This window comes from Labrus bergylta, chromosome 7 (genome assembly GCF_963930695.1).
Source record: "Labrus bergylta chromosome 7, fLabBer1.1, whole genome shotgun sequence".
In the NCBI taxonomy this organism is placed as follows: Eukaryota; Metazoa; Chordata; class Actinopteri; order Labriformes; family Labridae; genus Labrus; species Labrus bergylta.
In genome coordinates, this window is record NC_089201.1 from 5,689,902 (window position 1) to 5,714,987 (window position 25,086).

General features: G+C 43.4%; 1 protein-coding gene across 3 annotated transcripts in view; it reads left to right on the plus strand.

The window, feature by feature from the left end:
• fgd4a (FYVE, RhoGEF and PH domain containing 4a) overlaps positions 1-25,086 on the plus strand; it is a 69,647-nt gene that overhangs the window by 6,966 nt on the left and 37,595 nt on the right. Inside the window, exon 1 of one of the 3 annotated variants that reach the window (XM_065956575.1) lies at positions 231-653. The exons of 1 other annotated variant lie outside the window; for it this stretch is intronic. In XM_065956575.1, coding sequence (XP_065812647.1) covers positions 599-653 — 55 coding nt within the window. In that variant the 5' untranslated portion in view covers positions 231-598. Of the gene's footprint in view, positions 1-230; positions 654-722; positions 873-25,086 lie in introns of those variants that run through there. One more of the 3 variants, XM_065956574.1, reaches the window with a different exon arrangement.

Consider the following 25,086-nt stretch of genomic DNA (forward strand, 5'->3'; position numbering starts at 1 on the left):
GCCATGTTTCAGTCAGGTCCCTCTGTTTTTCTTTCCATGAACCAGCCAGTGTTTCCTGCACTGCACTTTGCGTCGTTTCCTCCTCCTCACTGGCATTGTGAGCCTGCAAGCTTCTTCCCAGACACTTGCTCTACTCTCTGTAACCTCTCAAGCTCCGTCTGAGAGAGTTTGGCCACCGAGGGACTGAGGGGGACTTTGAGGAAGTAACTTCACAGAGAGGAAGACGTGGGGAAATTCCGTTACCTAAGTTTTTTTTTTTCACTCACCTTTGCGAAATTGAGGACATCCAATTCGTAAGAAGGATGTGCAATGTCGGTGGTTTGATGACTCGTCTTCAGTCTTGTCTGTGCGTTCTGAAGGAGTGGAGTCAAGTCAAGGAAGCGTCCAGTCAGAGTGCTCTCTCTGCTTATTTGTTCCCAGGCGGAGGTAGAGGAAGGAAGGGGAGAAAGCACTAAACAGAGGGGTATTTAAGGCCGCCGTTTCCACTTGGGAAGCTAAACTTTAGAGCTGGTTAGTACTTCTTCTTGACCTCCTTATCTTGTCAGACACTTCAGTTCTACTTTCTCTATTGCGTTCTGTCCGCCGGCGTGGACACAGCATGGACTGCCTGACCACCGCCTGCTGGAGGTGCCATTTCAGACACGTTTCCTCGGGTAGGTGATCCTTGCAGGCTGGACAAATCAGTGAGGATGAACACTGTCATTACTGAAATATATGCACACGTTAGGAGGAGCTCTTGTGTTTGGTATTCCTTTTTTTTTCTTTCTTGTTCAAATTAAAAGACTCTGGACTGACGATGAAACGACGGCGCAAGTACTGGTTTTGGAACCGGAAAGGTAAAAACGCTAGGATGTGTCTGCTCTGCTGTTATGGTAAGACTTTAAGACTCAACATCTGGCTTTATACCGAAACATCCTGGATGGGTTGATGTGATTTGATGAAAATAATTGTGAAGATTGTAATTCTTTTCAGCCCATCCTTTCACAAACATCATCAGTGACTCATCTCTCATTACCATGAAGTATTCCCTTGACTTGTTTCGGCCCTGCAGCCCTGTCATCCTTATTTGCATGTTTTTTTGGATAACCTTATTTTACCTGCAAAATGGATTAATTTCCTGATGTTTCATCTTCTCAAATACACAATTTACTTTCCACTCAGCTGATTTGATACTGTGTCCTGTGACTATGCAGAGTGGTGATTCTAGAGTCTGTTTGGGCCCATGGCAAAAATCAATCAGAGGGCCCTCCAACCAGCGTTCAGATGGGGAATGAGAGTGAATGCTGTCAGATAAGGCCCCCTCATGGGAGGTTTCCTACTGTCATTGCAAAATTTGCACATTATGTGTCGCTGCTTTAGTTTACATTTTGTCAGCCCCCTGGGGCCCCCTACTGATCTGGGGCCCAAAGCAGTTGTCTTCCTTTCCTGTTGACAAGTGGCGCCTCTGACTACGCAGTTCATAGACGTGCTAAAGCTGCACAAAACGAGTTTCCTCCCCCTGCAGTAGACCAATGTAATTATATTTTAATCAGGTGTTGTTAACAGTAAGTTGTTATGTTGTCTCGTGATTAAGGATGCACAGATGTGTCAGTTAAAGGCTTACATCGTTATCGGTCGATATCGGCCCTGTTGAGAAACGACAGCGATATCAGTAGCCGATGTGTTTTCAGTTGTGTCACATCAATTGAGTGCTGGCGAGCTAGCAAACCTACACACACACACATTTGTCTTTATAAGATTGGACAGCTGATGAGAGACAGGAAATGTTGGGAGGAAAGAGTCGGGGACACAGACTATACCCTCTGTACTTTGCGGCACGGGTCATAGCTGCTAGGCTATCTGGCGCCCCAGAGAAGAGCTTTGTTTCTTGGGCAGAAGGAGTCACCTGTTGGACAACAACATCAGCAGCGTGGAAGACTTACTTTACCAAACTCTCAACAGAGAGATAGGGTAAATGCATTTCTTTCAGTGTTATTTGTCAGATACAGTGACCATATTGTTGACTCACTAAACCTCACTAGTGTTCTCCACGTGGACCGGCCTATTGTTGTGGACCTGTACAGCAGTGTATATAATCTCTGTTTTTTAAGTTTGCATACAATTGCAAAGCAAGAAAAAACTGCATATGATGCATGTAGCCCAAAGTAGGAGAACACAGTGTTGTGGCAAAAGCAACGGGGGCGCGATTCAGGAGATCTCCCTTCAGAGAGCAGCCCACTGCATTGGTGGAGAGATGACCGCAACTCTCCAAGCTGGCTCGCAAATATTTGTGTGTACCAGGAACTGTGCGCTCTGAAATTGTGTTCTTATCAGCAGGTTATATTTTAGACAAAAAGAGAGCTGAACTCAATCCTATTTAAGTTGATAGATTTGTGTTTCTGGGTAATAGTAATATAAATGAAGGCGGTCCTTTCCGATTGTCAACAGGCTGTTGGTTTTGGGTTCATTATTGCTACGGTCAAATTAATAAATGAAAATGTTTTGTGTTTGTGTAGTGGCTGTACTTTTAACTAATAAAGATGTGAGCTAGTCAGGCCCAAACTGTTCTTCAGGGTGTATAGGTGTTGTGCTGTCAAGATGGCCATTTTAACATGACTTTTAATGGGTCTTCCGGGCTTTCACAGCCAGCCTCAAGTGGACATTTGAGGAACTGCAGTTTTTTGCACATTCATTTTTCAACACAGTAGGTTGGAGCTTGGAAATGACCCATAATTAGGTGCCTAGGTCTTCTACTTTTGTTGCCATGGTATCGGACCAGGTGTCAATATCATTTGATTTCTACTAGTTTAGTATCAAAGTTTTACATTCTGGTATCAGGACAACCCTGCAGCAGTGTGAGGGAGAATTCAAATCCACCATGCTGGAGAGAAGACAGTTTTGTTCTTAGAGGCCTGGGAACTGTTCCCCGTCTTAAGACCCTCGTCTAACCACTCGGGTCTTTTGGCAACGTCCTCGATGGCCCGCTCCCCAGTTGCGTTTGTGTTGTGTGGCTGTTTTACATGCAGCAGAGCAGGGCAGTTGAAGTGTGAGTACGTCTGTGTGTGCTGTAACATGTGCAACCCCTCGATTGTGCACTTTTCTCTGGGTGGTGTGTATTCCCGGTGAGCTGGGGTGAGTCACCCTCATTTATTAGCAGAGCAGAGGAAACACGTTGAGGCGTTCTGCTTTCATTCTTGTTGGCAGGAAGGAAAAGGCTGGGAGCTCCAGTCGGCCCGGGTCCTTTCACCAGCCTCATTGTTTCAACGTGGGAGCAGGAATACAGCAGCAGCCATGAAACTTCTCTGTACCAGCCGGTCTAAACTCACATGCTTTACAACTTTTCATCTTATTCCAAAGGTAGTTTTACCAGTTAGGAAATGGTCTTCTAGTTTATGGCTGATTTTAATGTGATGGTGAGCTGTTTCTTTAAGATGTGGATTATTGTACAGATTCTGTTAGTCCGTCGGCAATAATACGTCAAAGTAGTAAACAGATTCAGGCATACTACTTCATAGTTTGGCCACTAGTGGGCAGCATTGGGTGTAGTTTTCTGTTGTTTAGAGTCATTTATTGTGACACCTTCATGCAGGTTGTTGTAGATTTAATTTATGCTGAGGATGAATATTTTAATTTCTACTTCATCACCACTCTGCAAACATTGTGATCACATTCAGCTCCATTATTAGTGAGACTACGCAGGCTCTCATCCTCGGCCTTTAGACGCCTGACTGGTTTTTCTCAGCACGGTTACTTACTTAATAATTCCCCCCTGTGACTTTCTTGCGTGTTTGCATGTGCTCTGCCGCTCTAACGGAGCTCCGGCTTCAGATTCAACAGCACAGTATGTTCTCACAGTACGAGCTGTGTGTGGATGTGTGGAGGAGAAACTAAAAAGTCAGGTAGTCAGGTGGAGAAAGATGAGGAGCTAAATTTAGACCTGTTCTTCTCTCGCTGTGGTTTCATGCTCTGCAGTACGAGGTGACTGCGAGGTGGGCTTTTTCTTTCTTTTATTTGTCTTTGTTGCTTCTCTTCTTTCTCTCTTTTTTCTCTCTCTACATTGATCCACATTCCTCCCGCTCCTGGCATGCCTGTGTCCTGACACCATGCCCAGATTATAGTTTGACTGACGAGGGATGTGTGCGCACATACATTAACACACACCTTGACCAATGTATTAGACACTGACATTAAGCTCATGCAAACATATTCTCTAACATGTAACAGGGCAAACATCTCCTTTGTGTGTTTCTGCTCAAGTAAAGACTTTTACATTATAATAACGGCTGCAGATCTTTATGCAAATCATTAATGCCCTTAAATATTGAACTCGCTTCAGGGCAGCGATAACAGGATAAGGGCCTTAAATAAATATTGTACAATCTTTCTTTAACCAACGCCTGTGAACCCTGAGCTCATGTATTTCCTACAGGGCCAGAATTTAAAACTTTGATACCATTCTTGGTAAAATCAAACGATACCACGGCAACAAAAATAGAAGTCCTGGGAAATCCATATGGGGTAATTACTTGTTTTGAATTACTTTAAAAATGCAGAAAACTCTGACGCATGCTGTCTAATAAAGTGTGCAATATTTTGCAACTGTCACTGGCTCTCTGTGTTTGAAAGAGCCATAAATATAACTTGTGCATCTTTTTGAGAAGCCTAAAGGACTCAAGAAACGTCAGTTATTTGAGTATTTACCGACCTGTGAATTGAAATGGACCACAGAGGATCACAGAGGAGGTGAAACTGTCTAAACTGCACAACATAACGTTGCAAACATACTTGTGTAATTTACAAAGTGTCATCACTTGTATTCCACTTTGAACTGACCTGCGTGAGTTTGAACAGACCACAGCTGCTCTCTTTCTTTCTCTCACGGCAGCTTTTTGGGCCACATTTGGAAAACAAAAGAGAAAGAAAAGTGCTGAGGGTACTTTATAACATTCATCATGCCCTTTAATATGCTTTCTTAAAGGAGCAATCTGTATAATATGTAGTGAGTGAAATGATAAAGTGACCTTACTATATGATCAGACATTAAGGAAACATGCTATGTTGAAGTGCTGGCTTCTCTGACAACAATGCAGCAGTCAGTATGTCCTCCTTCTAACTTTAGATTCTGGTCCTGAATGCTCTGGATTTGTTTGGACCAGAGAAGGTAGACGGTTTTAAGGCGCCCCCACACAGCCGTTTTGGACGCCCCTCAGTTTGTCAGATATGAGAGCAGTTATCAGGTCAACAGGTGTTGCAGTGATGGAAGCAAGCAAGAGAAGTGGTTCAGATAGAAGTGATTGTACCCGACCTAAAAAGCCTCTGCATGTTTCTAATAAGCTCCACGAGCAGAAACGTGCTCAAACTAGGATCAATATTGGAGATGCTTTTGAAAAATGGAGAGAGGTTAGAACACAGAAAGGTTTACAGACCCATGCAGAGCTGGATAAACACTGAAGCTTCAGTGTCCACCACATGGTGACCTGCGTGAACATGGACTCTAGTGGGGGGGGGGGGGGGAGACAGCTCTCTACAATGTTTTGAATTTGGACTGCAGTACCCGTTTTAAACACTAGGTGTCAGGTGTCATCATCAAGTTGAACACTTGCAGTATTATTTTTTTAATAACTCAGGGGACACATTCAGAGTGAGCAAACATCTTCTCAGATTTTTTGTTCCTCTGGATTAGTCAAAAACACATTTTCCCATTTTCTTAATATACTCTTAATTTTTGTTTGTGATGTCACTGTTTCCCCTACCATTATATTAGGGGGTGGCCCGCCCCCCCCCAACGGCCCCTACCGCCCCCCTTTAAAGGTCAAGTAAAAAAAAAAAAAAAAAGGTAAGAAAAAAAAATATTAGAGTTATTTTTGGGCTTTTTGTGCCTTTATTGTAGAGATAGGATAGTGGATAGAGTCGGAAATCAGGGAAAGAAGTCATTTAAGGATACCTTTCTGAGAGAAAAGGACAGGATTCCTTCAAGTGTTTGTGTCAGTGTGTCTGCGTGTCCCCCCCCCCCTCATGTGACCCATGAGCCACAGCTCTCTCTCTCTCTCTCTCTCTCTCTCTCTCTCTCTCTCTCTCTCTCTCTCTCTCTCTCTCTTCAACCCATCAGGAACAAAACTCCTTAATGTTTTAACAGCCAGAGCAGATGCATTACTATCTGGCTCATAATGTCTGTGCTTCCGTCAGGTTGTGAATGAAATCCAAGCCTCCCCACTCGGCCTGTTATCAGTCAGAACTGAGTATCAGATCTGCTGTTACGTGGTCATCCATTAACGATGGCGTGTTAGCGGGGATGTGATTTTAAAAACCTGCTCAGAATAAGATTGACATGAAGATCCAAACATTCAGGAAAAGCAGAGATAAGGAATATCGACGCAAGGTCTGCATTGTTTGGCCAGAGGTTCATAAATAGAAGATAATTGACCTCGTCTGCATCATTACAATTACTCTTGACTTTACAAACTAGCCTCTGATACACACATGCCGTCACTGACGCACTCCCCAACATGAAAATAATGAGGCACTTATCGCTCGCGGGGATCTCTCTCACCTCTTGGAGTTAATTCCAGCTGGATTATTGTGGTATTTATTCTGTGTGTTTACTGCCAGGAAAGATGAGCTTGATAACGGGGATAATGAAATCAACCAAGCGTGCTCAGTGCTGAGACGCACTTTTCAAACACTCGCAGTAAACTAATTGTTTAAATCAATTCTATGTCGAGATGAACTCGATTGTCTGGCTGTGTTGTTGTTAATCCTGCAGCAGTGTTCAGGAGAGAATCTGCAGTTTAAGGTCATCATGGTACCAGAATTTAAACTTCGATATGATGCCAGTAAAAATCAAATGATATTCATATCAGTTTGATACATAGCAACAAAAATAGAAGTCCCTAGGCACCCAATATTTTATAATTTCTTATTTTCAATCATGAAACAAATGCAGGTGACCTCCTGCAAGCTGTCTAAACTGCACAAATACATCGGCAACGATTTGGTGACATGACATACTTCTACACTTTAGACAGTGTGCAGGAGTTTGCTTGCAGTTTGAAAATAAATGTAGTTTTTCTAAAAGCTTCCGCACCCTTGGATACTAACGTTCCCTAAAACAACAGAGATGGTATTATTAAAAACAAAGTGGTATAGAAGAGTATCAAACATTTTGATAACCTCACTCTGCACGGTCAGCTTTAATCTTGGCCGGGTTTTTGGCTATTGCAGGAGAAGACTGACAGCATGCATGACATGACAGAGTGTGTGTGTGTGTGGGAGTGTGTGTGTTTGTGTGTTTGGGAACCAATCCAAGGTGCGTTGTTGTACGACAAGAGGGCAGATGCTGACCTCGTTGCCTGTAGTGCCCTCATGACAGATGTGCCCTGCTGCTGATTCAGCGTGTGCATCTCGGGTTTTTTTGTTTGTACCTTTTGTTCTTATGTGTGTGAGTCTTTGAGCATGTGTGTGTCTGCAGATAATACCCATCATTCATCACTGACCTTCATAATGTGTGTGGTGCACCGGGAGGGGGGGGGGGGGTCAATGAAAACAGCACGGGCTCAGAAGCAGTGTGTGTGCATGCCAAATGTGGGTGTGTGCGTTTTGTGTAGGTGAACCTGCATTGTAAGAGATGGGGGGGGTTTAATTAATGATGTGTGTGTGGGAGGCCCATGTTATGGGGATGTGGAGGGTGATGGCCCAGAGCCATGCCGCACCCCCCTCCCCTCGCCTCTCTGCTGAGGCCAGAGACAGGAGAAAGAGATGGAAGGTGGAGGGTGAAGGGAGAGGGGAGGGGGGACTGGAGTATGAGTAGAGAGGAAGGTGGATGTGACAGACAGGCAGCTGAGGTTGCAGGGAGGATATGCCAGCTGCAGTGACAAGGAGGCAGAGAGAGGTGTGAGGTTGGCAGAGTGAGTGTGTGTGATGAGTGGGAGGAAGGTAGCAAGGCAGACGAGGGGGAGAGGACAGAGTAAAATATATGTAAATATACATTACAACCTTAAAGTTGAGCTTCAAAAATACATTTCTATGCACTGAGGAGTTAAAAAGCAAACTGCGCCACTCTTTGAGTCTCCTGAACTCAACATAGAATGGAAGCATTTATCTTCATCCAAAACATCCGACAAGAGATACTGGAAAGCTTCAGGAGTTTTTACAGTTTGAGTTTAGAAAAAGGTTGATGTGCTCTCTGTATTCTGCAGACAAGCAGGAGGAAGCTCTCATAAATCTCACACACACACACACACACACACACACACACACACACACACACAAACACATACACACACACACACACTGACACTTTGAGCTGCTGTCATCCGAGGCTGCAGTTTTCACTTGAAAGCCAAAAGATGTTGCTGCCTTAAAGCTACACTACTCAAATAACTCGGTTTCTTTTGTTTTATTGTTGTTATGAGGTTATATTAACGGTATCTTTAAACCTTTTATTTTACCCGGGGCCCTAGGATCATTTTGGAATTACCCCCTTATGTCAGTATTTGATGTGACGTCTGTAATTTACTCAAATTTACTGACATTTCTGATTGAAAACATTGAGGTGCTTCATGACCTTCACCTGGTCTATAGGGGGCAGCGTCACACTTTACTGCATACAGCCTGTTGAATAATCACCTCACATATTGCAGGTGACACTGCTGAGAGAAAAGAAAATCTTCTTAAGGTTGTAAAAATAAGACAAAGTCGACAAACACGGTCTTTTCAAGTTCTCCTAGCTTTGTAAAAAGATGCTAGAGGTCATTTATGTCTCTTACAGACGGACAGAGAGGAGAGTAGGTTACACTGTCTAAATTACACAAAAACGTTACCAATGTTCCAGTACTGAAAAGTTATCGAAGGTTTGCCAAAAAATTAATATTTAAACGGTGTTCAGGAGTCCCAGGACTTGCCTATGCTACCCGCTGGCCCTTCATCAAAATGCCTAGTATGTACGCCCCTATGATATTTTGCCTTCAATCTGAACGTTGAGGAGGCGTAATGGAGGGAGGAAGTGATCCTCTTTCTCTACCATCTTCAGAGGTAACAGAGGCGAGATGGTTTAGTGGAACCGGCGGGGGAGCCCAGTGCTGCTTGTGTGTATGTTTGACTGTGTATGTATGTGCCGTGCTACTGCAACGCTGAAACACACTTGGAATTCACAGACCGGGACACCAATATTAGGCTGTTGCAGAATCAATATGAATGTACAAAAAAAAATGTGATGACCACTGAGCTTATTTATGGCCGGTTTGTGATGAGAAGCAGTCTGAAACAAGCTATACGATCTCACAAAAAGAAACTGCTTTTATTCTGCAATTTCAACTCTTCATAGTCTGAGTTGTACTTGCTCGAGCTCAGTTTGAGTTCAGTCGGCTATAATGAAAGATTTAACTTTCTTTACGTGCTTAGGCCTACAGGATGTCTGCACGTTAAAGCATGTGAGAGCTTCAGGGTCACCAAGGTGTGAGAAGTAGGGTTTGTTTTTAGCAGATTTACAGCGCACATGGCACCAAACATGGTGGTGTTATATGACGCGTTTCATCACTTTTCAGTTTTAGATGGACAGAGAGACTTTAATTTAGGCAGTGTGCGTGTGTTTGTGTGTGTGTGCGTGTGTGCGTGTGGCGCGCTGACATTCACAGTGTGTGACAACAAATTGATCTGTGGTTTTGAAGAACGGCTTATCTTCCTCCGTGCAGCGTGTGTATGAAGTGTTTGACTTCATCCCTGGGTGTGTACTTGTGAGTTCTCCTCTCTGCATTCCTACATCTCTCAGTACGTGTGTGTGTGTGTGTGTGTGTGTGTGTGTGTGTGTGTGTGTGCTGTGTGTGTGTGTGTGTGTGTGTGTGTGTGTGTGTGTGTGTGTGTGTGTGTGTGTGTGTGTGTGTGTGTGTGTGTGTGTGTGTGTGTGTGTGTGTGCTGTGTGTGCGGCGTCCTGTCATCTTCACATCAGTGGTTACATTTCTGTCCAGGTTTTTCATGAATATGTTTTTTAGAATCCACTGAGACACAAAGAGAAGCACACTATGGATTCACTCGCTGACACCGAGGGAGCGCGTTCAACCCCTTCCCCTCAAGTTCACACGAAGTAGTTATCAAACGGGAAGGCACCATAATTAAGCACCATCAAGTGCAAGAGGCGGACAAAATTGTCCTTTGTTCAAGCTGCAATAACCTGTGTCCTGCATTGTTGTGTTAGCATGCTAATGTTAGCGCTCTTTAGTTAGCGTGTAGCTTCACATTGCATGTTAATAGACAGAATGACCGTGATCTCTGATGTATTTATGTGTAACATGTTGCACATTCTTCCTTTAAAGATGTCAAAGGTCCAGAACACAGCGAGGCAAAAACAGTCTGCAAACAATTCTAGAGGTGTACTAAAGGCTGGGTCAAAAAACAGGCAGAGATCAGTCACAGTAAGGCTTTCAGAGAAACGCTAGGATGAGAGATCACGAGAGAAACACAACAAACTGGCAACATGGGGGTACTAACAACCCTCTTAGAGACCCAAGTGGTTATCAGAATGAATATCCATTAGGGCAACAGCTGACTGTACATAAAGTTACACTGGGTTTATCAGAGAGTTTAAAACATGAACTCTCGAGCTAAGCTAAATCCAAGATCTCTGTGTGCAGCTTTAGATACAAACCAAAATAAGATGTATGGATTTTCTCCAAGTTCATCTCAAGCTAACCACGTGATACTTGTCCTAAACTTCTCTTTAGGACTAACAACAGTCAGAGCAAAATAACATAAAATCACATTAAAAAAAAAGAACATAAAACCCAGAAACTTCAAGCGGACATATTCAGAAAAATCCACTTGTACAGTGTATTTGAACATATCTTTGGGTAACCTGAGTGTCTACCGACCCACAACATGTGAAATAAACCAATCCAGTCCTTTGTTTGTGGTCTGCATAAGTCTTACAACACGGAGAAAAATGCTCTGTTTCAAATGGGCTCTCCATGTGATGTCACAGTGGGATTCTGGAAAAAAAAAAATGCCCTCCCCTCCCCTGGTATCTTCACCCATGGACTCCACCCCCAGCCTAGAACAAAACTTTTGCGCAGGTCTCCCATTTTTATTCTCTCTACAGAGGAGTGATGTCTACTGGGAAAACTCAGGGGGGTTCATTACATTTAAAGAGACACACACACCAAAACGGAGCGTTCTGAGAGAGCTGGTTTATACAGGGTCACAAACCTCCTCTGGTGCTTGATTCATGTTATATTTTGACTGAAGCACAGAACAGATGTTTCATTTAGACCACAGGGGACTGTTTGAAGAGGTGGAGGAGGGGGATAATATGTCCTCTTTAACTTACAGGTTAAATGCAAACATTAAAAAGTGGAGCTGTAGTTGAGTACACGTTTCACAGTTTGGTTGTCTTCTGGGTGAAGCAGAGAAAAAAATAAATGTGCTTTATTATTTGGTCAAACATTTTGATCTAAAACAAAAGTGATACCAGTCTTTACATGTCTGTTAATAGACATGCTGTTTTATTTTAACCAGGCACACGGGGGACTCTCACTTTTTTATGACTGTTGAAAACTATTCTGATCTGTTGAATCTATTCTGATCTGTTGAATCTATTCCTAACAAGTGAAAATGTTAGGCTACATATAGTGTTTTCTTAACTTTCAGCAGGTCAGGGATTCCTTTGTCGACTTATAAAGCGCTACAGGTCGTCAGTCGTCATGTTTAAGCTAACATTAAATCCCTTTTAATGCCTGCTTAAAGACATTAAACCCCAATGTCTGTTTCTGTTTGTGGTGTTTCTGTCAGATAAGTTTACTGTTACCTTTGAGAAGTCTCATCATCACTTAATTAGTAGAGATGCACCGATTTGGGAAATCAGGCGGATGCTGATGTTTGTTTCAGGACTTCTTTTGGTGTAAGACTCCTACAATGCCGACATTTTCTCTCATGTTTCTTTCGAGTAGATTGCACAACACTGACCATCACACCCATCATGAAACACAACAGAAGTGCTGCATGTCATCTCTGTGCATAGCATGAAATCAAACTGATTAGTTTGGTAATAGTGCGTTATTTTTTATACATTTTCTTTTACTTCATTTTGATTTATTTACGTTTTTGTTTCTCGGGTATCTCTCATTTTTATCAGTTTCTTGTTCTTAAAATGAGCTTGAAGACAGGAGATTCTGCTTGTGTGTCAGGTTATAGGTGTGTGTGTGTGTGTTGCTGCATGCCATGTGACCCAATAGCAGTGAGTACCTGTTGGTACAGTTAATAGCCAGGAAGAAGTGAGTGTGCAGTTAGCACATTGGTTTCCTGCATGTGGTTTACACACACACACACACACACACTCACAGTCCGCAGAGACATGCAGAGAGCACACACACACACACACACAGACAGACACACACACACTGCTGCTGATGGAGTGGTCTGGATGTAGTTATTGCTCTCTCGGCCTTCCGGTCACTAATTACTGTGTTGTGTAATGAGGCCTGCACTGACTCACCGTGTGTATGGAGGTGTGTGTGTGACACTAACACTGTGTATCTTTGCCGTGAGCTGGTCGTTTCATGTAGCTACTGAAAGTATTTTTTCTTTCCTTTTAATGAGCATCCGTGTCCGGCACTGGTTGACAATAAAGTGTGTGACGGAGAATCACAGGCTGCCTGCTGACTGTCCAGCTGCAGCTAAACATCAGATCCTAAGAAGAAGAAATGTTAAACTTTGATATGATCCAAGTAAAAATCAAACGATATCAATACCTAAGTGGAGTCATTCATAATGTTTGTTGCAGTTGGTAAGCACAACATTCAAACTAGCCCCTCCTCCTCCTGGGCTCATCGCCCCCTGAAGCTCACCCTCACTGCAGGATGTAGTGTGTACCTTTACTGCTTGTACCTACACTGCAAGCTAACTCAAGCTAGCACAAGCTAACTGCCGGTGTTTGTCACCTGCCTGTCCAACAGGAAGTAGACCAACTCAACGTCTACAGGTAAAAGACAACACAAGGTTCACTCTCATTTTTAAAACAAGCTTTATCCACTTGGTGTTTCTCCTCACTGTGATTATATTTTCTCTTCTTTGACACTACTTCCACATCTGTTTGTTTGAATGGCGTCCAATCTCTGAATTGTATCCACTTCCTTAACTCACCTGCTGCGCTGTAACACACACCAGCTCCGCCCAGAAATGTCCAGAGTCGACCAAAACAAAGCAGAACAGTAAAATCCAGTCAGAGGACAGAGTCTCTGCAGACACAGTCACCACCACACATGTATGGAGGCCTAGAAGGGACGATGGAGCAGCTCTACTTTAGGAGAAGTCTGTACTTTATTTTGAAGGAAAAACCTCCTGACTCTATCTCTAAAATAAGATAATATATATTTCAAAAAAATGCAAGCAAACTTCTTTTGTGTGCAGGAGTTTGCCTTCATTCTTTGATGGGTCCATTCCTCTCCTACGTGTAAGCACCTGTCTTATGGAGTTTTTTTTTTTTTTTTTTTTTTAACTTTAAACACTTGTCAATGCTATTATTCTTTTAAACAAGGGAGCTAACGATTAACGTGGTATCTGAAAGTGTCAGTGTATTGACAAAGGAGAGAGAAGGAGATCAGTGAGGAGGAGCTGGTTAAAGAGGAGGGTTAAAGAATGAGGGAACCCAAAGACAATATGACAGACCAGAGGATAGAAAGGAGGTCAGGACTGTAATGGCTGACAGTCTGAGTTAATTGAGTGAGTGATCTCCTCAACATGACAGCAGTTTATTTTCCCCCGAGTGCCCGAGGTGTGACTGTGTGTGCATTTACTTCAGCCCATAGCGCGTTTTTCTGACACGTTTTCTGAAAATAACACGTCTGCCTGTGTGTGACTGTCACACTTCTCGCTGCCTGAAAGTCATTTTCACAGTTTTGACAAAATGTGAACGTCTGAGCTCTTCTTCCCTACTATGTCAACACTTCATCCACTCCAGCCAACTACAACAGAGATCTGTCTGCTGCTCTCCAGTCCACTGTTTGAGCCGAGGAGTTACTGTATGAATGACGGATTCTGAGGAGGCAAACAGCGATACATCTCGTTCATCAGGTTATGAAGAATCTATAGAGATGATTTCACACATGCACTCACACATTCAGTTCAAACCGACTTCACATCAAAACATTTACTCGGGGCGTGCAGGATGGTCAGAGTGAATAATTTGGCAGTTTGTGTTCACACATGCAGCTCATCCTGAAGCTTCAGTACTTTTTCAGGAGTTTTGGAGCTCACTGCCTCTGGACATCAGAATGACGAACTCTCTGTGTGCTTTTAAAAGCCAACTAAAAACCTGCACCCCTTTTTTCATATGGCTTTTAATTTGGAGTCATTTTATTACCTTGGTATCATTGTCTGAGCATGTGGTAGGGTTAGGGTCCTACATATGTAATATTTCTTACTGTATTCATGATGTTTTGATTCTGTGATCTGTGATCCCAACTTCTGCGAACCAATTAGCCCATTTGAGTTGTTGTTGCTCCTGATAGTTTGTGAACCGTTTCTTAATCATGTCATGATTATGATGATGTGCTGCTGCCCTCTTGGTCAGGTCACCCTAGTGAAAGAGATCTTGATCTCAATGGGTTAATTACCTGCCTAAATAAAGGTTAGATAATTAAATATACAATATTTAGATTCCACCACCAGGGGGCTCTCAATCAATACTGCAATAACAAAAGATGACGTAGAGGCATGGGAGTTCTCTCTGCTGCTCTCTCCCCCCCGGTGAAAACGAACTCCATGTTGACCGTAGTCATGACGACCAAGCGAAACCGACCTGAGGAAGAGACTATGTTTACAGACGAGCTAATGTATCAGAGTATAATGTACATGATATTTTTATCACAGCAGCACATACAGCAACAGTACGACAGCTTTCAGGAGCAGCTCACGCTTCTTTATGCAGCCTTTTGCCGTAAAATCTAGTGTTTCCACGGCAATGATAAACATTCTGTCTGTCATGGCGGCTGCCTCGGCAAGACACGTCCCGTTACAACTATAAAATTACGGATTTCTCTGGCTTTGATAACTGTTTGAAATATTTGAGGTAATGTAAGTACTCACTAAAAAACAATATATAATATATAGGCTTAGTACATTTTTAATGCATTTAGATATTTTAATGTAAACGTCCTAAAATTCCACATATTATACATTTAATTTGGTCTTTTAGGGTTTCATCTAATCTATGAGATTACTTAACGCTGACTTGCTCTTTGGTATACAAACTTTTTGTTGGTCTGATGTAAAGAGTATCCAAATGTTTTCCACTTTTTGTAAATCTCTCTCCATGTGCTCAGACTTTGGGGTGGGTGGGTAACCTCTGATGTGGTTGTCATGGGAATAGAGTGGGTGGCTTTTAATCCCACTACCTCCAAAGGACTCAGTGCTGCTCAGTGTGAACCCTGAAAGAAAGGAGTTCAGCTAATGAGAGAAACCGCAGATGAAAAATGAGATAAATGAGATAGTATTAGCCATAACCTCCGGCTTCTTCTTTCTAACACAGAGATCAATGCTTCATCTCTCTCTCTCTCTCTCTCTCTTCTGTTGCCTCCCCCCTCCTCTCTCTTCCTGGAGGGGGTTGTTTTGTGTCACACTCAGCACCTACGTCTGCTGAAGCCACCAGCAGCAGATGAGTCCGGCCATTGGCTTCTTCCTCCCCCTCACTGGCCCTCCCCTCACCCACACAATAGGCCTGATTGTCCATGCGACACACACACACACACACACACACACACACACACACAGAGGGGGCTTTACTCCTGGGCTGAGTGTGTGTCGCTCCCCCGCCATATGCCCCATCTCCGCTGGAATGTGATTATCTTCGCTTGCCATCGAAAGGAATGAGGAAAGGGTAAAAATAAGAAGAAAGCAGAATCAGAGGAAAGGAAAAGGGCGAGTCTGTCAGAGTGTGTGCAAGAGTGTGTGTGTGTGAGAGAGAGAGAGGGAAGGAAGAGGATGCAACCAATGCAGCGAGACAGCAGTTTAACACAAGCCTGAACCTGCCAGTGAGAGCGACAGAGCGCAGAGAGAGCGAGACTGAGAGAGAGAGAGAGAGAGAGAGAGGAGGGAGAGGTCTTTGGATTTTAATTTCTTCTTTGGACTCCACCTCGCCGCTCTCACAGGAGACATCAACCCCACTCAGGTTAGTGCCTCTCTCTCTCTTTTTAGACTGCTTTAGTGCAGCACTGCGGCCAACGAGTGCACAATGCAGCCGTGGGGCGTTGGAGTTAACGGAGCCGGTAAACAAAATGTGGGTGGTTCGTGACCACAGAGACACTTTAATGCTGATTGCTGTTTGACACACACACACACACACACAAACGTCGCCAGCTGAGGCTGATGGTTAACAAAGAAAGGGAGCACACATCACAAAAGACAAACCCTGGATCTCACCACAGGATGTTCCTCTGGCGGCTGCTGTCATTTAGTGTGGCAGCGGGGTTTGTGTATGTATGTGTGTGTGTGTGTGTTAACTACAGCATGTGTGAAAGGGAGCTGTTGGTACTCTAAGCAGTTGGAGCTGTATTGGCTGGAGGGGACTATTCATTTTCTGTAAGGCGTTGTTTACTGAGCCTCTCAGCTGCTGGCTGTCTCAAGATATGCACTTCACACACACATATATACTCACACACAGCAACACAAACTCACACACATACACACATGCTTGTGCACTTAGAGGCTACTGCTGCTGATTTCAGTTAACTCTGTTTGCAATGATTGTCGTAATCGGCCTCAGCTGTCCACAGTGAGCTGTGGGAAAATATGCAAGTCTGAGTCTGGAGTGGATGTGTGTGTTCATGTGTGTGTGTGTGTTGTGGGTTGCTGTTCCTGAGCCTACTGCAAACACAGCTCTGATTTGAAGTCACCTTGTCATTACAGCTGTAACACAATCTCCTGCTGAGAGATGTAATCCTTACTGTGTGTGGTTTCCGATTCCTAACGTCAACAGAGGGAAATTGCTCTGTAAATTTTATTGATAAAGCAATCAATTGTTGCAGTAACGACTTTTTAATTATCAGACCGATAAAGAGAAAGTATGCCACATGCTTTTTTTTTCGCCTCTTTGAGCTTGATCCCCCCCCCCTGCATCTCCCTGCTGTGTGCATTCACTGTAACTCATTTGGGCTCGCAATCGCTGCAGTTGAAACCATTAACTCCGTCTGCAGCGATATATTTTCAGTAGTGCCTCCTCCTCTCGGAGCCCGGCTTCCCATGCAGGCTGACAGTGGCATGGGGTATAGGATGGAGGCCATGTGTGTGTCTGTGTTGTGTGTTTGATCCCACTGTGGGGGGGGGTGTTCTGCAGGATCAAGGAGGTCTCTCTGCAAAGAATCAAAGAGCTCGATATGAAACAAAAGGGAGGTTAGATTCACAAGGGGAGAGGCCTCTGTAGTTCAAATATAAGTGAAGGGGATTTTTAGAGGATGGGCTGAGTAGTAACTGTTAAAGCTGTCCTACATGGAGGGCTGCTGATCTGTGTAATGTTTTTTATTTAACTGCAGAGTAGGACACGGTAAATCAAAATGCACCTTTGTTAACCATCCAGTAATACTTTGACAAAGATTTTTTTTTGCAATGCCAGTAGATGTGAGTTCTTAAGAGGTCACGATGACTGAGAAAACTCTAAACTACAAACGTGTCTGTGTTGTAAATCGACAAATATTAGGAACGTCTGTCTTCACTCTAGTGGCGCTCTGGAAGTCGGTAACTTCATGCAGGTCGCGCAGCATTTCACAACAAAAGCGTCTGGGGCAGAGATGCGCATTATGGGCTTGTTAAGCTCTCATAAGTACAGGGGGCGCTATGCTCTCACTCCAGTCGTCTGCGATACATCAAGACGAAGAAGATATACTTAAAAAGAAATACCACGAGGGCTACACACCTAAGCTTGTATACAAACACAATCTGATGGACGTGCACCAATGTAGAAATGTTAGAGTGACGGGCTGCACATGAAAGAGCGACTGAGCAGATGGCTGTTCGGTGTCTTACTCAAGGGCACCTCGGCACTGGGACTTGAACCAGCGACCCTCTTTTGTTCCCCACCCAACTCCCTACAGACTGAGCTCCTGCCACTGCTTACCATGTAAGTGCAGTGTTGAATGACATGAATGGAAACTGAATTTAAAGAAAGCTAAAGGTTTTTTGGTGGTTTTTATCTTACATGGATCTTATATGGTATATAGGGAACTTACTGTATGTCTTACAGGGGCCAATGGTTGGGTAAAAGATGTGGTTTCTAAAGAGAAGCTAAAAGGAGGAAGGATTGTTAAGAGCCTCTCTGAATAATAATGTTCACATGCTGTACAGTCTGCCTCTTTAAGAACCCTCTTCTCCTCATGTTAACGCCTGTTCTTGCATTTTTAATAACAATCTGTGTATAAAGCGAGTCTGTGTGAACCTGAATGTACAGGAAGTCAGAGTCAGACTCTGCGCCATGAAGGTTAAAAATTTGAGATTATACTTTTCAATACCACATGTTTTAAACCGATACAATCTCCGTCATCTTTATGATCCACAGTATTGAAAAGTGCCAAAGCTCTGAAAAAGCAACATCTTTTTCTTAGGAGAGCTGCTACAGAGAGGAAGGAAGGATGTAAGTGGGGTACACTACACGATAATCGTGCCGATTTCAGGCCCGATGCCTCTCTTCCAATCAAAGTCAGCAAAGGCCAGATTATCTTGCCATATTCTCCTATGGTGTGAGGTGTGTGAAGAGTGATTTTAACCCCTCAATCTGCTCGATAGACAATCAGGGCCCCACTGATTAGAAATCATGACTATTAAAGATGTTCAATATTTGTTGTGTGGGGATTACACCAAGGGCGGGCGAGCATGTGAGCATGTGAATTGTCACATGGAACAGAACAATAGCCAATCAGGAAGCAAGCTGACTGAAGCAGGAAGCACAACAAACATAACCATGGCAACGACAGCAAAGAGTTAGATGGACGTCTTAAATTCAATGTCGTTTGATTTGTAGTTGTTTCATGTCAAAGTTGAACATTTTGGCATCATGACAAAGCTTCATCACCCGGGGATTCATCCTCCTCACCCTCCACTCTCCTCTGAAGCTAATGTGTATATCTTTCTGTCTTTCTTGTCTCTATAACTGCTGTGTCATTTCCCTGCATGGGAACGAGTAGTTTGTGGCAGCAGCTCGTCGGCCTTGTCGCGTACAGTGGTTTGCCTTTCTGCTGAGCCGTCCATGACTCAGGCCAGAAACGCTGATGCTGATTGACAGTTTATTCCACCAGGACGTGTCACATTAAACACTGCTGGTGTGTGTTTGTGTGAGAGTGTGAGTGTGCTCAAGAGACGGCTGGTGACTCAGTTGAATTGTGCATTTAAATATGAAAGTAAAGATTAGCTTTAAGAGAAAATGATGACAAACCTGCTGTTGGAAATGAGGAAGAAGGGATATAATTTTGAAGCATGCTCGGTTAAAAAAGGAAGTTTGTGTTGTGTTCAGCATATCTCTTTCTCTTTGGGCCTCATTAATGTCCTGTTCTTGGCTGCAGGCTCGACTGCAGGCTTGTTTTCAGGCTTTTGCAGTCTTTTCTGTGCATTCCAGCTCTGCGCTGAGAATCTGGGCTCCGGAGCCTCGACTCAGAGAGGCTCATTCATACTGAGCACAAAGATCCTGTTTGAGCCTGAAGTTGTTACCCACGCCGTTTGATTGGCATTATATTCAGCATCTATTTACTTCATCCATAATGCATGGAGTCAGATCTGCTTTGCATTAATGAGGCCATGTTGCTTACTGTTTCTTCACTGGAATCAATGGAAGGAGAAACACAAAGAGTCAGATCCACATGAAGAATACTTTAGTTCATTTAAATGATGTTGCTTTAACAATCAAAGGCTATCTTTTCTGAATGCTTATTTGTAGGGGAAACAAAGAGATTAGATGCTTCTTTAGCATACTATTATAGTATGTTTACATTTCAATGTCATGAATTAGGAGCTTTAAAGAAAACATATTATGAAAAATCTACTTTGAGAGTGTTGTTGAACATATATTTGGGTAACCTGAGTGTCTACTGACCCACAAAATGTGAAATAAACCCATCCAGTCATTTGTTTGTGGTCTGCATAAGTCTTACAACACAGAGAAAAATGCTCTGTTTAAAATTTGCTCTCCTTGTGATGTCACAGTGGGATTCTGGTAAAAAAAAAAAAAAATGCATTTAAAGAGACACACACACCAAAACGGAGCGTTCTGAGAGAGCTGGTTTATACAGGGTCACAAACCTCCTCTGGTTCTTGATTCATGTTATATTTTGACCAAAGCACAGCACAGATGTTTCATTTAGACCACAGGGGACTGTTTGAAAAGGTAGAGAAGGGGGATGATATGTCCTCTTTAAGGACATGAATATATCTTGCAACCATGGCTGTCTTAACTTAGATTGCAAGTCTTCCTGGAGTTGCTTCTCCTTACCAGGTAATAAATGCTATTGATAATGCTAACTGAAAGAACACAGTTACTTAATAGATGATGTTCCTTGAACCGTGGCTTTTTTCCTTTTTGCAATGTAATGTAAACTAACTGCAAAAAGGAGATATGTGATTTAAAAGAATTGCTGCTTTTTAATTCTCTGTGGGAGTTACCAGAAGACACTAACATTTCATCTTACTGTACAGCAGAGGAACACACCGTGCTCACTTCCTTTGTTACACTTCTCCTTCTGCAGAACGAGGGAGGTCAAAACCAAACTCTTCAGAGAATCGATTTGAAAGACTTTATTGTCACTCAGTGTGTTTACGTGCACCGTTATGTAGAGCTACGGTTCGAGCTTGATGAGGCCTTATAATTGGGCCGGAGAAGAATCGATGTATTGATGGAAGTTTGTCTGACTCCACTACAGCAGGTGGCGGTAAGCCCCCTTTCAGCAAGTCACTATTGGACCTTCTTCCTGTCAACTTTTTACGTCACATAACAAACAATCGACCGTCACAATTCTGAGTTCGCCTTCCATCCATGTCCTTTAAAATGTTGATCTTTTTTAACTGACACACCATAAACTGTGTCTCCCCATCTGTCCAAAAATGCATGGTTGTTTTCTTCTCGGCTTTCTTCAACACGTTCTTGTTGTTTGTCTTCAGGTCAAATGCCTTGCGCAGGAACTGTGGAGCATGATCAGACCGCCTACATGCCTGATTGAGTTGAAGACATGCAAGTGCAAATCGACTGTGAACTTGTTATCTCGGTGTGCTAGACCGATTCAAGTCAGACCAACATGTTTACATTGATTACACACCAACACGTCTTTTTCCACCTGCATGATAACATACTCCAGATTGTTTTAGAGGATACAACGAGATTGAAACCTCCACTTCTGGTTGGTGCATAGACGTAAAAGAACACACGTGCATACATCATTAAAAAACTTTTGCACATGGAGGCTGATGGTCTGGCCTCAAGGTAGTGCCCCGGAGACTACAGTCAAAGTCATTCCTCACTCTCTCTCCCCGATTTCTCATCTTCTGTCCTATCAAATAAAGGCTTCAACATGTGCACAAGCTTGACCGACCTGCTGTGCTACATCGTGGTTGCCAAGCTGTTATTGGACAGTAGCTGGTTGGGGGAGGGGCTTATCAAAGGGTCAGTAATATTTCTGATCATTGCAGGATCAATCTTCACTTTTTACTGTATCTTCAGGTAAAGTAGAAACATTCCCTTGTTAAAAACCACACCTGTAAACCATTTAGATTTATTTAATAACAGAAATCTTCACATGAGATGTTCTCTGCAAAATATTCATCCCCCATGACCTTTCACAAATGTCACGCACCGTCCCCTCCTCCTCTGCACGAAGCCTTTGTTGTGGCTCCGTGCGTCTCAGTCTGTGCGTTTAAATATAACCGAGTGAACGTCTTTGTTTTGGTCTTTGGACAGCCCGAGATGCGACCAGAATCACATGAGTCAAAAATAACAAACTGAGAATTTCTCATGGGTTTATTTTTAGAGGCTGTGTGGTCTATTTAAAGTTCAGGAAGTCTTTTTACTTTTGCTGCATTAATGGAAATCAAGATGGCTATTTCAGTTGTAGATTTGCCTGAAAGGGGATTTCACATTTAGTGAAAACATAGCTTGACTGTACCCTCTGGGGGAATGTGGCTCTGCAGGGTTCAGTGTGCTCGGTTATTAGAAATATGTGCAGCTTATTGCTTGTTATAGACACAGTCTGTTAGTGTTTCTGTTTGTTCTTTAGACATGAAGAGGGTCATGGTCTTTAATGCAGAATAAAGGTCACCCTCACATATCGTCACTTAATCTGTGACACATTTAAAATCCATTAGCTTCAACCTTATCGTAAAAGAGCGAGCTGTGAATGAGCACTGTTGTCCTCTCACCAACAGATCGGTCTGCTGGGCCGCCCAGTCAGACGTGCTGATTGGGTGGACACTGTATTGATTGACACATTTGGGAGCTCCTGCCCCAGCAGCTGTGATCTGTTTTCCGAGGTGGACAGGCGGGTCACAGGGGGGTTGGAGGAGGGGATGGAAGGAGGAAGAAGGTGATAAAGAACCAGACAACAGGCTGGCGGAGAACAGTAGAAAAGACCAGTAAGACGGACACATCAGAGAAAGAGAGAGCGGGTGAAAGTGACTGTTGCTCGTCGATGTTATCGCATTTCCAGCAATCGATCCCCAACTCTCAATGCCCAGTAATCACAGAGTCCACTCTCTCTGCACTGCTGTTTGGATCTCAATTATATAACACAGGTCGCTCTCTTCCTGCCTTTTCTTTGAATAAATTCTCTCACATTTTCCTACATGCTTGGATCAGTAAGAACTAAACGAGTCTCTGCCGTCTGAGATCCAGAGCGTGTTTGAGTAATTCTTGTCTAAGTGATGATTACATCGCTGCTGTGACAACCAAGAAACATCCTTTTTTCCATCTATTTCTTTGAAGAGTACTGACAGGAACTGACAGGGAGGGGGTGGGTTGGGGGGGGGGGGGGGGGGTTGAGGGGGTTAGGGGGTTCAGTCGCCTGCTCGTCCTGCCCTCATTAGACGTGGGCCACTGAGCATGTTCAGATCATGCTAAAAGCTTGTCTTCTCATGCTGGGGCCGTGCAGGGAGCATGCTGAGAATCAGAGAGTGGATGGGCCGCTTCCGCACATGTTGTATGAATACAATAAGTTTGAGGTGAGGTTAATGTGCAGAATGAGCTGCAAAGCATACAGACAATATTAATCCTTAATGGAATACTTTCTGGAGGAGGTAAGCTGCATTTGCAAAGAGAGAGTTTCATCTCCTCTCCTAACCACTAGAAATGCTAAATTAAAAGCTTCAATAATTACTGTTTAGGATTTTCACAATCCCCTTTCCCAGTCAAAACATACAGGCATCTTTCCAGCTAAACAAAACTCATCTATTCTTCTTCCTGTTCTGCATCAAATCGCAAACCAGTACAGTCAGTGAACTGGTGACTAAAGCCTCGTTCACACCCGCACAAAACTCCTGATATTTTAATGTTTGAGCTGCATGTGTGAACGCAAACAGACAAAATTTTTTATCCGACTTCATCCAGAGTTTCTCCTGCCAGCCCTGAGTATTTTTTTACATGTCAAGTGAATGGATGTGAGAACGCTGCAGGATATAATCAGGAGAATTCACCTAGAGCGAGTGGAATAGGGTGTTGCCATTGTTGTTGTAGTCCACCTATACTCTTGCATGAGTATTGACTGGAACTGTGATGCACATGTGTGCGAAGTCTCTGTTCTCAGAGGAACAGCGTATTTCCAGTTTACACGACGACAGAGACGGTGCCGTTTTCAAATGTTTGCACTCTGAAACCCGTCGAAACTTTCCATTTTCAGGCACCTTAAATGCTGCTGTTGTGCAAACCACTAGCAAATATGCAACAAAAGGTTACCTTAACCCCCTCACCCCGTGCAGTCTTTGTGGCCCCCCTGACAGCAGGTGGGGAACCTTTGAATAAATCACCATAAATGTGCTGTAAAGACCCTATCGGCTTATTATGTGTACAATAGTTCCTTACAGTCCTGACTAGATATGATGAAGGTTAACTACGTCTCATGTCCATGTTTGCTCCAGGAGCAGGAGGGTCTCATCTGGCCGCCTCGACCACATAAAGGCTTTACAGGGTCTTTTCATTTCCACTCCATTCTGTTTGTGGCAGAAAACCATAACTCTTTGGTAATTGTCCATCATGGAGGGACAGGAGGAGAGGGAGACAGACGCATCTGGTCTCATTCAGGAGCCAATCTCTTCTTAGTCGAGCATTTAAAAACCTCACACACACACACACACACACACACACACACACACACACACACACACACACACACACACACACACACACACACACACACTATCACCACGTGAGGCAGGATGATTAAAGGGGAGTGACTTGGCATGTTAATACGTCCCCCTTTACATCATTTATGAGCTCCGTTTGAATGGTAGTTATATCTTAATAAAAGGCAGACATGTAAATGAAGCTGAAGTTACTTTGCATTCTTTTGTAAATGTAATAGTATCTATTTCTCTTCATTACATGGTGATCAATGCAGATCCCCCTCTGTGATGTAGGTTTTTAAATGTTTAAAATCTCTTCGCGTGACATTGAGTTCTGCTGCACTCTTAGCAGGACTCGGATTTGGTTCAAAATGGGGCTTTTTTGTGGGGGAGGGGGGTGCAGTCTGATTTTTCTACCATGGGAGAGAATATAATGAAGACAGAGAAAAAGATAAGGTGTTTTTATGATAGTAGAAAATGTGTTGAATAAGGGGTTGTTGGATTATTCTGCAGGGGGGATAAAGGATAAAGGGCCCAGTCGCATGGGGGAGGGAAACACGGTCCATCCTAATTTTAAAGGGGACATATTATGAAAACATAATAATATAGTTAATATATAAACATAATACAGTGTTACAGGATCCTGGAAGGGGCGGCCCATTCACTGGGCCTTTTAGTGGCCCGGCTATTTCTGTGGGCGGGCCTGGCTGCAGATGGTTAAATGTGAACGGTTACGGCTGGTTGATTTTCATCTCTCTCTCTCTCTCCCCCTCCTCCACCTCCATCTTTCCTCTCCACTGATTTACAGTAAAAGTTTCCACC